Here is a 14,255-nt window from a genome sequence, read left to right on the forward strand (position 1 = left end):
CTCTGCCGTGGAGCTCTGCCGTGGAGCTCTGCCGTGGAGCTCTGCCGTGGAGCTCTGCCGAAGCCATCTAGAAACCTGAGGACTTACTTCTCTCATTCACACTGACAACTTTTATGACAGCTCCAAGGTTTTTTTTTTTTACTACAAAGCTGTTTTGTTTACCTGCGACAATAGCCAGTCCTTCCACTTCCCTGGCCTTGACCTAGCAACACAGCATGGCAACACAAGCTTCCCTGGTCTCGACCTAGCAACACAAGCGTCTCAACCTCCAGTTGACTCCAACTGCCTGTGACCATGACAACGATGGGAACTGATTCCATGTTAAACCACAGATCTAGATTGTCGCTTTATTATGATTTCCCATGGAGCTAGTTCTCAGAGCCTGAATACTTTTCGGTTAAGGGTCCTTGATTTGGGTCCTTGGACATGTCTTTGCGGAGTCAAACCACAGTGCTGGTTTGGGGTTGTGTGATGATATATCTGTGTGTGGCCCTGTGGTATAAATTCAATTATTTATCGCATTTTAGAAATTATGTAAATACTTAATCCAGAAAACTGGGCCATCCTTTGTCTTCAAGTGGTATTCCATTGTTTGCTTGCTTGCCTGCTGTTGCTGTTGTTGTTGTTGTGTTGTGTTCGGAGACACACACATACACACAGTGCGTGTGAGGAAGAGGGTGTGTCCACGAATCTCAAGAGAGTTAGCCAGGGGACACACACCACACACACACACCACAGAACAAGAGAAGGGTTGTTGCTGTTAGCATGACACACACAACACATACATCCATGCATGAATGCACATACCAAGTGCGCAAACACTAAGAGAAAAGTGCAAGTATATATACACACACACACACACTTCATCAGACCCAATTTAGAAAGTCAATTTGGGATCAGGAGACCAATTATCTTAATTATTTTTGTTTCCCTCAATCCCCCCTCTACTCTCTCATCCACTTGTTTCCTCATCATACTCCGGTTTTAGCTGTGTTTGCATCTGTGCGTATTTTGGTGCTTGCGTTGCGCAACACTAAATTACCCCTCAACTTTGGAAAGAACTTAGGAGGCCTGCACTGCAGTATACTGGGGGTGCGAGCAGCCTGAAACGGCAACGCGCAGTATAGGCTACTCTTGAATTCACCGCTCGTTTTTAGGTTATTTTCTGTCCTTTTTTCTTTCTCATTTAATTCATAATGACAAATAACTATTTAGTTGTTATTTATTTAACGGGTGCTGATATTGTGTCTTAGAGGGATGGCAGTGGTTTCAGAGTTTTACATTTAATTACAAATAAACGCCTTTCCAATGAGAAACGGAAGCCTGGCTCTGTAGGCTCCATAGTTGAGTCCTTGCTGTCGAACCGATCCCTCCCAGATGACAGCTTCGCCTCTACGGTTCGTCAGTTCCCGCTTGAGGAGATAATCATCATCATCATTACTTTCACCTGGCGCACGCCCCTCAACAATTACCGTACAGCTCCACGCGCATCTGATCAGAGTAGCGCAGGTGGCGCGCTTCAATCCCGCTCGAGGAGAGACACTTTGAAGACAGAGCTGAACAAACTACTCATTTGTACCTTGTCTTCCGCCTCCTTTCAGTACTTGAGAGCACGAGCCTCAACTGTCCGAATTTATCTGTAATCAGAATATTATAAAACGGATTTTAAGATTAGTCCGCTGTTTCTAAACAGCTTGAAGTCTGTTATCTTGGTAAGCTTACACGCTATCTTGTTAGCGGCAGAGGAGTCATGCGTTTCTGTTATCTTCATTAAGGAGTTTATATGGAAAACTGAGGTATAGAACCGGGTTCGCGGGATTTACTTCAAATGAAAGACTGCAGAAATCCACTTATGGATCACACCATTAAAGTATGACCATACAATATGTAATGTCGTGAGATTTATAGGCTGCTGGATGGATCTTGCATAAGGAGAGGGAGAAACAACTTGACGAGATGAAGGATGACAATTCACATGCATGTAGACACTGACTCAGTATGAACCAGATTTTAAATACCAATGGAAATATTTGAAACGTACCACACCAGTCAATAAGGAAATAGATTTAAAACAAAAACAAATCTACATATATATTTATATTTTATTTATATTTCATTTCTGGGAGGATATCTTGTTATACACCAAATATCCCATTGGCAGTTAAGCGCATTCAAATGTGTTCATAAAGCCAGAAACAGTGACTTGGTTGGACAAACACAAATACAAAATAAAGATAAAAACACAAAATAATGAACCGCATGTATATAACATACAAAACACAATAATCCCTACTCAGTAGGTAACTTCACCATTTCAATTGAAGGTGTGGATATTTACATTTTTCAGTTTTACAAAAATATAATAATCTCTCTCCCTTTTTTTTGCTTACATTCTAAATGAAATGAAGCAGTGCTCTCCTCTCTCTCGTTCTCTTTCTCTCTCTCCAATTTCCTTCTGCTTCTGAAACAAATATATCCCTTCTAACCCTTAAGGCGAGACGCAGCGCATCCTCTGCGTAGCGCTCGCTCTCAGCTTCAGCAGCGCGTCACAAAAGGCACCAGAAACAGGATCGACTTGTCTTGTTTTTGTTTTTTTGTAGTTTTTTTTTCTTTTCTATTAATTCTACATAACAGAGGAAAATGTCACATGTGAGAAAGAGATAAAGTACCAGTGAATGATATTTACAAAATCATAAGAAACCAACATCACTCTTACTCATGCTTGTTGAATACTTAAGTGCTTTTTTTTGTCAAACAAAGTCAGAACATCACCACGGCATCTTCACTACGTCGTTATAAGAAAAGCGTTTTAGAAATGATGGCCCTGCTCACTGAAAATAATACAATGCAAATAAGTTTTCACATCAATGGTACCCCCAAAAATTATTAAATTAGGAAACATGGCACACATGTACTTTATACACATACAGCTGCTAATGTAAATCATTCAATGTTTCTTCAACTGGGATTAACTGCAACAGAGGGTGAGTGTGCCTTGGCACTGAAACTAGACTGGCAATGTTTGCTGTTTGCGTGTGTTTGTCAGGTTGTGTGTGTGTACGATAGTATTGTATGGCAGAGACCTGTCATGCCTGTTTCTACTCTCCGACTTTCTCCAAGTTCTCTGATGTTCCCTCATCTAAAGTAGCTGCGTTTGTTTTTCAGAGAGAGAAAAAGAAGGAGAAAAAACTCCCTTTGTGTCCTCTATTGTCTGTGCCCCGTCCCTGACGTGTTTCATTTCTCTCTCTGTCTCGCTTCTTCCAACAAATTCTGACTTGCTGAACACTGCGTGGAAGCAGAGGAGGCAGAAAAGTGCCTCAGAATCAAGTCTTTTGATTCTGACTTCGCCCTTTCAACCGGCCGAGAGAACAGAGGGGAGGGAGGAGAGATCTATAAACAAAGTCTTGTCTCTCTCCATGACCCTGTCTCTCTGAGTGCCTGTCTCTCTGGCTCAGCAGATCTCGATGGTTCGCGGGGAGAGTGTGCTCTGCATGTCTGAGAGCGGGGTGGGGACCGGGGAACTGTAGATGTTGGAGGCCACGGAGGAGGAGAAGGAGGAGGCCACCTGAGACTGGAAGGAGCTCGACATAGAGACGGAGGGGTAGGTGGTGGCGATGGAGGGAGAGGGGTAGGAGGTGTGGACTGGAGAAGAGTAGCAGGAGGTGACCGGGGAGGGGTAAGAGGAGACCGGAGAGGGGTAGGAGGTGATGGGGGAAGGGTAGGAGGAGGAGACGGGGGAGGAGACGGACACGGGCGCCACGGAGACCACCACGGCGCAACCGGAGGCGACTCCCTTCTCCGCCTTCTTGTCCTTCTGCCTAAGGTGGATCTTGGTGTGCCTCTTCCTCTCGTCGCTGCGGGCGAACTTGCGTCCACAGATCTCGCAGGCGAAAGGCTTCTCGCCGGTGTGCGTGCGGATGTGCGTGGTCAGGTGGTCGCTGCGGCTGAAGTTGCGCATGCAGATGCGGCACTGGAACGGCTTCTGGCCCGTGTGGATGCGGATGTGACGCGTCAGCTCGTCGGAGCGCGAGAAGCGCCGGTCGCACGTCTCCACGGGGCAGGCGTACGGGCGCTCGTGGGGAGGCGTCTTGCTGGGCCGCGTGGGGTATTTACGCATGCGGCTGGGCTTGATGAGTTGGGACTGGTACACGCTCTTCAGGTCCTGGGAGCCGGTCTGCGTGGCAAAAGCCTTGATGGTGGAGAGCGGCGTGAGGGACGGCTGGCCCGACTGGCTCTGGAAGGGCTTCTGGTCGGGTGCCACCAGGCTCACCTCGCCCTGCTGCTGGGGGAACAGGTAGTCTGGGATCATGGGCACCGGGAAGCTGGAGCTGCAGGTCTTGCCGTTGGGGTAGGCGGGAGGGGGGTACTGGAGAGAGCCCCCGGCAGGGCTGGGGAAGCCCTGGCCTTGGTCTGGGAAGAGGTCAGGGGTGGAGGAGGAGTAGGTGGGGGCGGCAGAGTAGATGGGGTTGGGCTCACTGTGGTGCACGGAGCAGCTCTGGGACGAGGAGGAGGACGGGGGGGAGGGAGGAGGAGGAGGAGGAGGTGGAGATCGTCTGCGATGAGGAAGAGGCGGAAGAGGCAGAGCTGGAAGAGGGGGGGTTGATGCCGACCAATCCGCTGACCAGGCTGAAGAGGGGCTCCGCCCACAGGCTGTTGCTGCAGTTCGTGGCAGGTTCGAGGGTGAAGCGTCCGGTGTAGGACAGGGGAGGGAGCCTCTGGGTGGAGTAGGTCTGTTCAGCCATAGACTTCTCACAGTTAAGAGAGATCTCTGGTAACGTGTCTGCAGAGAGGACGGAGGGAGGGAAGGGGGGGGATAGAGAGAGGGAGGGAGGACATTAATCAAACTGTCAATATGTAGCCGAGGAAGAGGGGTGGGGTGGTGGTGTCCTGTCAGCCAAGAGGTGGACAGCCTCGCCCCCTCCCTCTCCCGTATCTCCCAGACAGCAGCAGGTGCCCACGCAGATAGAGGGAGAGAATCCCCTCTTTCAAACTTGTGCCCCCACACACTGAACACACGCTGGACATCCACACGCCAGAGCAAAGACGAGTAAACACTTAGACTGGATCATTTTCCATCCCTTTCTCCATCAGTCTATGTCACACACACATACACACACACACCAAGCCCTTCAAGCCCCATCAAATAGGCAACTGCATTTGATTGCAGAAAGAGCAGCTCATCTACTTTTAAGAAAGGCATTTTAAATAGGGCTTCCCTGTGTAACCACAAACAGAATTCATCAGAAAAGTACTGATCAACAGAAATTATATATTTACCATGAAATGTGCTTTTGTGCACATTGACTAATCTTAGAATGAACAAATGCAACACTATGATTTAAGATGCTTCACAAAAATCCATATCAGAAAACGCCTTTTTTTTTTCTTTTTTTTTTACATTTCCAGCTGTTGAGCATAGACTTGAAATTGAATTACTAATAGCGAAATGAGCACAAATAATGATTCAAGTTACGCAACTTAATCATCTATCAACCATGCATTCTCATGTAAGTACAGCCATCCATCCATACAGCAAAGCTCCAGATCTTACCTCCAGCAAGGTGGTCATATTGTTCTCCCGGCTCCCCAGAGCCGAAGCCTGCTCCTTCGGGCGCGGAGGCTGTGAGGAAGGGGGTCCCTGCGGAGCTGAGCATCATCATCTCCTCCAGCTTGGGGTAGTTGTCCATGGGCGAGTGTGGAAAGCTGAGTGGGTCTGAGATCTGCAGGGCTGGAAGGAGCATCTCTGTCTTGGCTGCAGCCATTCTTCTGGGGCTGGAGAGGAGAGCAGGGAGGCTGGGTGTGCGCTGGGGTAGAGGCAGCCTCTTGCAGGTGTATGGGAGGATGGGATCACCAGTCCAGCTCAGTAGACACAGCTGTCACTGTCGCTGAATGGCTCTCGTATCCTCTCTCTCTCCTCTGCTCTGCTCTTCTCCTGGCGTCTTGATTTTTCTTCTGTTTTCCAGAGAAGCTGAGTAGAAAATCCACTTGTCTTGTTTCAAAAAAGAAGATTGAGAACAAAATCGCCCGTCTTACTCATTCCCTACAATGAATCAAAATGAATCATAAATTGATTTATTTTGATTAGCTTTTTTTTTTTCTTCTCTGAACTGATTTGATCAAATGACGTTTTGCCCTTCTTGGATTGAACTTGTTGTTGTTGTTGTTGTTGTTTTTTAATTCACTTTGACTTGTGTGAATGTGTGTGCTGTGTCTGAGTTAGGGCGCTATCTGTGTCTCTGTCTCGCTGCTCTGACAGTTGCCGTTGTAGGCTCTGAGATCTCTCGCTCTCGTCCGAGGTTCCCACTCCTTTATATACCCTCCCCCCGTGACGTAGATGTCCATATTTGGATTGGAGGAAGCCCATATTTAGGCAATGCAGTGGAGGACACATGACGCTGGCCCGGGGAAAAGCGGAGAGGAGAGACTTTATATTAAGCCAGTGCAATAAATCGCGGGGAGATACCCGCTCGTCCTCCAGCCCGAATCGATGTATCTTCATGGTAGAATCGCTGTCTGAGAAAACGGCGTATTTCTCCCTCTCTCCCCAATGCCCCGTAGATCACATTCGCATCTCCCATCTGTACGGCAGGCTGCGCTCTTGCCGGAAAACCCAGCTCCGCCATGCCATATAAGGTCGTATCTACATAAGGACTTATTCCGGTGGGTTTCCATTTTCCTGACCTTATTTGGAACTTCCTGAGGTAGCGCTGATCGGTGCTTGGCAGTGAATGAGAGGTTGGAGCGCAGCTCGAGCCCAGCGCTCCGCACAATAAGTAATGTCAGCACTATATCCTCGCTCTTTATGAGCGCACAGCGGCCGCACAGTAACATCTGAGCTAGAACATTTTGCTAACCATTCCGAGTTAATCAATGCTGCATCTCAACAGCACGGGGATACTATTTCAGTTGTTTAAAGTTGTCTCTGAAGGGATATAATTTTCTGTCTGTAGCCTATTGGTCTTGCACGTAGCCTAGGATTGTGTTGACATGATGTGGGTAAATCCATCGTTCAGTTCTGCATCAAGGCATCGTCACAAACTAAAAGATAAATACATGTCAAAACATCCTGAAATCTTTCATCTCTGGAGGATTTTCGTTCACCCATGCATGTACTTTTCTATTGATGCACTTTGACATTTAAGCCTTCGTGTGATGATGAATGTCTGACCGGGTATAGAGAGACTGAAAGCAGCGGGAAAGGAAGGCAGGCGCAAGCTGCATCAATGCAGTGGGTTGACAAGATGCGACTCACAAAAGTGAAATCTAACAGTTCGGTATGTCAGTAGGCTAGAAATGATGTCGAATGAAATTTCAAACTTCTCCTAAACTTGAAGAAATATAAATTATACGGGGGCTACAAGGTTAGGTATGTATTGTTTATAGGCAGAATGACAAGTAGGTTTGTGTATTTGGTTATGCTTAGCGAGACTAAGGAGTTCGGAGGCCTTTCTTCTTATTCTATCTACCTTCCCTCTATCTATTCTGTCTCTCTCTCTCTCTCTCTCTCTCTCTCTCTCTCTCTCTCTCTCTCTCTCTCTCTCTCTCTCTCTCTCTCTCTCTCTGTCTTATATTAGAATTAGGAGGACGTGCTACCTTCCTTGTCAGTAATGTATGGATGCTGATGAACCATGGGTGCTGACGAAGCGCGAGGCTATCCGTCTAATTGAGGGGTGTCCCCGGCTCGATATTCGAGGAATCTCTGTGCCACTCACGAAGCTAATGGGCCGCATTAACAAAACGCTGCTCACCGCTACCAGGACGCCTGCGGGGTACTGATGCTCCCGGAGGCTGTTCCTGCCCGGCGGCGCACCGGGAGTCCTCGGTGGCCGCTGACGGGAAATCGATGTGTTTCCCGCGCTGTTGACTGAATCTATGCAAGCAACTTCATTGGTAAACATCTAACAGTTTGGCGAGTCCTGGAGAGAGACCTAGAGAGGGAGTGTGGACATAGAGGTGCAGGGTTCCAGGTCACCTTAGCGGTTAAAGACAGAACTAAACTTTAAGTACTGGTTTTGTTTTTGTTTGAGGAAGGACAGTATGAAGTTACTTTAACCTCTTTAGTCATCTATGTGTCCATCCTCACATCATTCATGGTGCCCAAAGTTGCTAAATGTACACACAAACACACAAACAGACACCCACACATACACTTTTACAAACTTCTGCTAGATAAACAGGTGGTGTTCCAATTGGCAACTCTTACCGGGTTTTTTTGAGGGGGGGGGGGGGTGCAATGGTTGCTTCTCTGAGCGCCAGGTACATTTAGTCTCTCTCTCTCTGTGGCACTGCCAGATCATCTATTATCTATGACACACTTAAACTCTGGCCCCAGCATTGGTCGAGAGAGAGAGAGAGAGAGAGAGACAGAGAGAGAGACAGAGAGAGAGACAGAGAGAGAGACCGAGAGAGAGAGAGAGAGAGAGAGGCAGGGAAAGGCAGACGGAGAGTATTAACCTCTTGAGAGACTTGTAAGAGAAAAATGTAGTTTAGACTTTTACTGTGATGTACACACACACAAACACACGCACACATACACAGGCAGGGGGTGTTTGTGGACGTGTGCTGTAGAGGGATCTTGGGCTGTACAGCTGTCTGGAGTGGCTGGACAGAGCAGGACTCAGAGTGCCTTGTCATGCATCACTTCCTCTTGTCGATAGAAGCACACAGGAGAGGGGGGGGGTCATCATATACAGCACCATAAAATCAGTTTAGGATGACAATAAAAATGATGTTGGGGTGTGTGGGGACTCCTCTGAGGACACACTCGGAGGTGGGAGAGAAAGGACCGGAAGGTGTGTGTTTGTGTGTTTGTTGGTTTGAGTCTGTGTTGGGTTAGCCAGTTCATTCTGCCTGGTGTGTTCCCTGTTGCTGCCCACGCAGCCCAGAGAGAGGAGTCCTCGTCTTCCGCACACACGCACGCACACACACGCACACAGACAGGCTCTCCCCTCACCTACGCAGGCTCCGCTAGGCCATCCCAACACCCCCTGAACAGCACAGAGCACCGGTTAATATTTAATTAGGCCCCAATCTGCCAGAGAGAGGAGGAGGAGGAGGAGAGCTTGGAGAGCGAGGGCTGAGAGAGTCAGGGAGAGAGTCAGAGAGAGAGAGAGAGAGTCAGAGAGAGAGAGAGTCAGGGAGAGAGTCAGAGAGAGAGAGAATCAGAGAGAGAGTCAGAGAGAGAGAGAGAGTAAGAGAGAGTCAGAGAGAGAGAGAGAGTCAGGGAGAGAGTCAGAGAGAGAGAGAGTCAGGGAGAGAAAGAATCAGAGAGAGAGTCAGAGAGAGAGAGAATCATGGAGAGAGTCAGAGAGAGAGAGAGTCAGGGAGAGAGTCAGAGAGAGAGAGTCAGGGAGAGAGTCAGAGAGAGAGAGTCAGAGAGAGAAAGAGTTAGAAGGAGAGAGGCAAAAGGCAAAAGAGTGAAATTAGAGAGTGGACAGATGAAGGGAAGGAAATGAGAGAAGGGGAGAGAAAGAGGGAGCATCGCAACATAATCAAGAGAGAGAGGGACATAGCGATAGAGCACAAGAGAGAGAGAGGGACAGAGCGATAGAGCACAAGAGAGAGAGAGGGACAGAGCACAAGAGAGAGAGAGGGACAGAGCTATAAAGTACAAGAGAGAGAGAGAGGGACAGAGCGATAGAGCACAAGAGAGAGAGAGGGACATAGCGATAGAGCACAAGAGAGAGACGGAGGGAGCGAGAGATAGAGAGCAAGAGAGAGAGAGTTAAAAGAGAGAACGATTCTCACACCCCCACCTTCAGAAGCAAATAGCAATCCACGGCTAGCGTTAATCACCACCATGCTGCCAGGCAGACAGATGCTCAGCTAACGCCCCCCTCAGCGACTCCCCAACCACCCCTCCTCCCCACCCCTGTGGTGCAATCCCTACCATTAGCATACAGGTGTACTCAGACGGGCCGTTCCATTATGGACTGACGGATGGGGGAGTTTTTGAAAGCAGGCAGGCGAGGGGATGATGACAGCTAGCAAAATCCGAGATGTTATATAATTTGGTAGGCGTGTTGAAGGGGAGGGGGAAATGACAAGAGCAGGAGAGTTGGAGAGAGACCTGATTGTTTTTGAGCTGACATTTAATAAAGCCAGTCCAGAGTGAACATGGTATGGTGATGAATGTGTTCAAGATGATGGAGGTTGTGGACAAACTGTCCTAATACAGTGTCACCTCACATAGCATGTTTGCAGAGAGAACAGTGGTCCTCCTGACTGGGAGACGCTTGGTAGTAAACTGTTGGTCGTGGGTTCTGGAGGATGTTTAATAGACGTATCTGTTTGTGTTGTGATGACATCACAGAACATTCCTTTGTTGTCCGTGTCCTGCAGGGGAGACAGGGGAGGAATGCCCAGGAACTAGGCCAGGTAGTTTCCCTCTCTGAGTCACCTGACCAGAGAATCCTGGGGAGCCTGGAGTGGTTATCTGACTCCGGGTGACCTCACCTCTCCTGAAAGCTGTACAGGAGCTTCGACAGGTGGGTTGTAGGTGGATCAGGTTTCCTTGCTGTTTGTAACAGGTACATTGGAATGAAACCAATGAGATTCAAGCCGGCACCTCTGACATCTTGGGAAGAGACAGAATCAGGATTCACTTCCGGTCTTCTTCAAGCCTCCTTCCCGATCACTAAATACCTGCTGTTCCCTGCAGGTCCACTGGCCTACGAGAATGCAACACTAACCCGTCACACACACATACACACACTTCCCTCGGGACCAGCTCAGTAGTGACTCAACCCGCCTCCCCTACACACACACACACAAGGTTGTTGCTTTGATGTATGACAAAAGGTCTGACCTTTAACCTTTCAGCTGTGGATGAGTCAGAGGAAGGGAAGAGAAAGGGGGGGAGAGGGAGAGAGGGAGAGAGGGAGTGAGGGAGGAGGGAGAGAGGGGGAGAGGGAGAGAGGGAGTGAGGGAGGAGGCAGAGATGGAGAGAGGGGGAGAGATAGGGAGGGAAAGAAAGATGGAGAGAAGGAGGGAGAGAGGGAGGGAGAGATGGAGGAGAAAGGGAAATAAAGAGAAGGGAGAGAAAGGGAGAGAGAAAAGGAGGGGGAAAGTTCCCTCTATCCTTACTGGATAACATTTAAAGGTTGTCGCTAGCTTGCTATCTAACAGCTTTTTATGTATAGCAGGTGTGTCTGATGTACTGTGAGAGGGGGCAGCTAACTTCACACACTGACCAATGACGTGGGGAGAGGTGAGAAAGGAGAGAGTGAGAGAGAGAGCAGGAGAGAAAGAGGAAAGGAGAGAGAAAGAAGAGAGGGGAGAAGGAGGACAGTATTTCCGGACAGACGAGGACTGTGGTGTGTTGGTATGGAGAGCTCGTCTGGGTGTGACTCACGTAGAAACACACAGACTTGTTTTTTCTTCTCCAGTGTTTTCACATTCTGCAGCCAGTTAAAAGTTGTTTCAGTCGTACGGCTCCTGGCCAGCCCACATGTTTGTGTGGCTGACAGGCTTTATGTAGGATGGGTTTACATTACTGTCACTCATGCCATTCCACGACCAAACCTTGGACACTGAGATTTTCTTGGAAATGGAGCCTGGTTCTGGGGAGGGCTGGATCTGGGAGGCTGATTCTGGGGAGGTTGGTTCTGGAGGGCTGGTTCTGGGAGGTTGGTTCTGGGAGGCTGGTTCTGGGGAGGCTGGATCTGGGAGGCTGGATCTGGGAGGCTGATTCTGGGGAGGTTGGTTCTGGGAGGCTGGTTCTGGGAGGTTGGTTCTGGGAGGCTGGTTCTGGGGAGGCTGGATCTGGGAGGCTGGATCTGGGAGGCTGATTCTGGGGAGGTTGGTTCTGGGAGGCTGGTTCTGGGAGGTTGGTTCTGGGAGGCTGGTTCTGGGGAGGCTGGTTCTGGGAGGCTGGTTCTGGGGACGTTGGTTCTGGAGGCTGGTTCTGGGGAGGTTGGTTCTGGGAGGCTGGTTCTGGGGAGGTTGGTTCTGGGGAGGTTGGTTCTGGGAGGCTGGTTCTGGGGAGGTTGGTTCTGGGAGGCTGGTTCTGGGAGGCTGGTTCTGGGAGGCTGGTTCTGGGGAGGATGGTTCTGGGAGGCTGGTTCTGGGGAGGTTGGTTCTGGTAGGCTGATTCTGGGGAGGTTGGTTCTGGGAGGCTGGTTCTGGGGAGGTTGGTTCTGGGAGGCTGGTTCTGGGGAGGTTGGTTCTGGGGAGGTTGGTTCTGGAGGTTGGTTCTGGGGACGTTGGTTCTGTGAGGCTGGTTCTGGGGAGGTTGGTTCTGGGAGGCTGGTTCTGGGAGGTTGGTTCTGGGGAGGTTGGTTCTGGGAGGCTGGTTCTGGGGAGGTTGGTTCTGGGGAGGTTGGTTCTGGGAGGCTGGTTCTGGGGAGGTTGGTTCTGGGAGGTTGGTTTCTGGGGAGGTTGGTTCTGGGAGGTTGGTTCTGGGAGGCTGGTTCTGGGGAGGTTGGTTCTGGGAGGTTGGTTCTGGGGAGGTTGGTTCTGGGAGGCTGGTTCTGGGAGGTTGGTTCTGGGGAGGTTGGTTCTGGGAGGCTGGTTCTGGGGAGGTTGGTTCTGGGAGGTTGATTCTGGGAGGCTGGTTCTGGGGAGGCTGGTTTCTGGGAGGGTGGTTCTGGGAGGCTGGTTCTGGGGAGGCTGGTTCTGGGAGGGTGGTTCTGGGAGGCTGGTTCTGGGGAGGCTGGTTCTGGGGAGGCTGGTTCTGGGGAGGCTGGTTCTGGGAGGCTGGTTGAAAAGAGAGTGTTGTGATCTTGAGCGTGAGCTGTTGACACCAAACAGCAAGTAAAACAAATCCTGTTTAGGATGGTCTGTTTGTGAAAACATCATACTACTGGATACACACACACACAGAAACACACACACATAGAAAACTTGTGACTAGACATGTTCACACACACACTTGTGGTTGTGTGAAGTTTGTGTGTCTGGGGAAGAGCAGGGTGCCAGGACTGATGGAGTCCTGCAGCTGTGGAGGATCGACAGAAGGAGACATGATGGAGCTGACACTGCAGAGGTCTGGTTCACTCCAACAGAGAGACATAGAGAGAGAGAGACACAGAGAGAGAGAGAGGACACACAGAGAGAGATAGATACAGAGAGAGAGGACAGAGAGAGAGAGACAGAGAGAAAAAAGACAGTAATAGAGAAAGAACGAGGGAGAGAAACATGGATAGAGAAAGAGGGAGAGAGAGAGGGAGAGGAATGGAAGACTGGCAGGTTGTTGACAGGTGGGCCTCGAGGGCAGTTAAGGCATGTTGACTCAGGTAACCCCCCCCCAAACGCCCCATCCCCACCCCCCACCCTATACCCCCACCAGACTGGAGGAGACAGGTGATGTGGGATAGCCTACAGGGGTGAGCAGACAGCCCCCCACCTGCCCCCCACCCCAGAGACCCCCAACCCTTTAGCATCATACAATAATAATTTTCATCAGAGCACCGCATGTCTTCACTCATGACAATCTGACAAGCAGGAGCAGGAGGAGGAGGATGTGATGCTTCTTCAGGACAGATGGAGAAAGAGGAGGAGGGGGAGAGGGAGAGGGGGGGAGAGGGAGAGGGGGGGAGAGAGAGGGGGGAGACGGGGGAGAGAGAGAGAGAGGGAGAGGGAGAGGGAGAGCGGGGGAGAGAGAGAGAGGGGGGGAGAGCAGAGAGGGAGAGGGGGGCGAGAGAGAGAGAGTGGGGGAGAGAGAGAGAGAGGGAAAGAGAGAGGGGGGGAGAGGGGGGAGAGAGAGAGAGAGAGAGAGAGAGAGAGAGAGATGAGAGAGAGAGAAGAGAGAGAGAGAGAGGGGGGAGAGGCAGCCGACGTCTTACTTCAGAGAGTAAGGAGGGATGAGGGGAGGCTGGGTAAACAAGTGCAGTGTCAGAAGAGGAGAGGTCCTCGCAGAACACGGCTGCAGGCCGACCGCATGGGTCACATGGACAGGAAGTACCATCAACTGTTCTATCAAACATGTTCAGTGTTCTTTCTGGAGAGAGGTGTGTGTGAACGCGTGCCAGAGCTGGGGTAACTGAAGAAAAACCATGGAAAGATCTTTGGGGTTGATAAGTGGACTAGTGTGTGTGTGTGTGTACATGGCAGTATGACAAGCTCTCTTGGCTGTGTGTCTCTCTCTATCTAAACAGAGACAGAGCAGTGACACAGACACTTGTGACACACACACACATGCACGCGCGCACACGCACGCGCACACACACGAGTACACAAACATACACACGCACGAGTACACAAACATACACCCACACACAAACAAATTCACACACACATATATATGCACACACACA

At 49.9% G+C, this 14,255-nt stretch overlaps 2 protein-coding genes across 2 annotated transcripts; both read right to left on the reverse strand.

Annotated features, from left to right (window-relative positions):
• Positions 1–2,082: 2,082 nt before the first annotated feature.
• egr1 (early growth response 1) lies at positions 2,083–6,273 on the reverse strand. The gene is given in 3 exon segments (XM_067247833.1): positions 2,083–4,523; positions 4,525–4,780; positions 5,552–6,273. Coding segments are annotated over 3 exon segments (1,539 nt in total). The 5' UTR covers positions 5,763–6,273; the 3' UTR covers positions 2,083–3,451.
• Positions 6,274–11,497: 5,224 nt separating this feature from the next.
• Positions 11,498–12,964, reverse strand: LOC136954463 (uncharacterized). Its single transcript, XM_067248097.1, has 2 exons — positions 12,872–12,964; positions 11,498–12,733 (listed from the first exon to the last, which is right to left on the reverse strand). The coding sequence occupies exons 1-2, from the start codon at positions 12,962–12,964 to the stop codon at positions 11,498–11,500; spliced, it is 1,329 nt and encodes a 442-aa protein (XP_067104198.1).
• Positions 12,965–14,255: the final 1,291 nt, after the last annotated feature.

Source organism: Osmerus mordax, chromosome 12, assembly GCF_038355195.1.
Source record: "Osmerus mordax isolate fOsmMor3 chromosome 12, fOsmMor3.pri, whole genome shotgun sequence".
Taxonomy (NCBI): Eukaryota; Metazoa; Chordata; class Actinopteri; order Osmeriformes; family Osmeridae; genus Osmerus; species Osmerus mordax.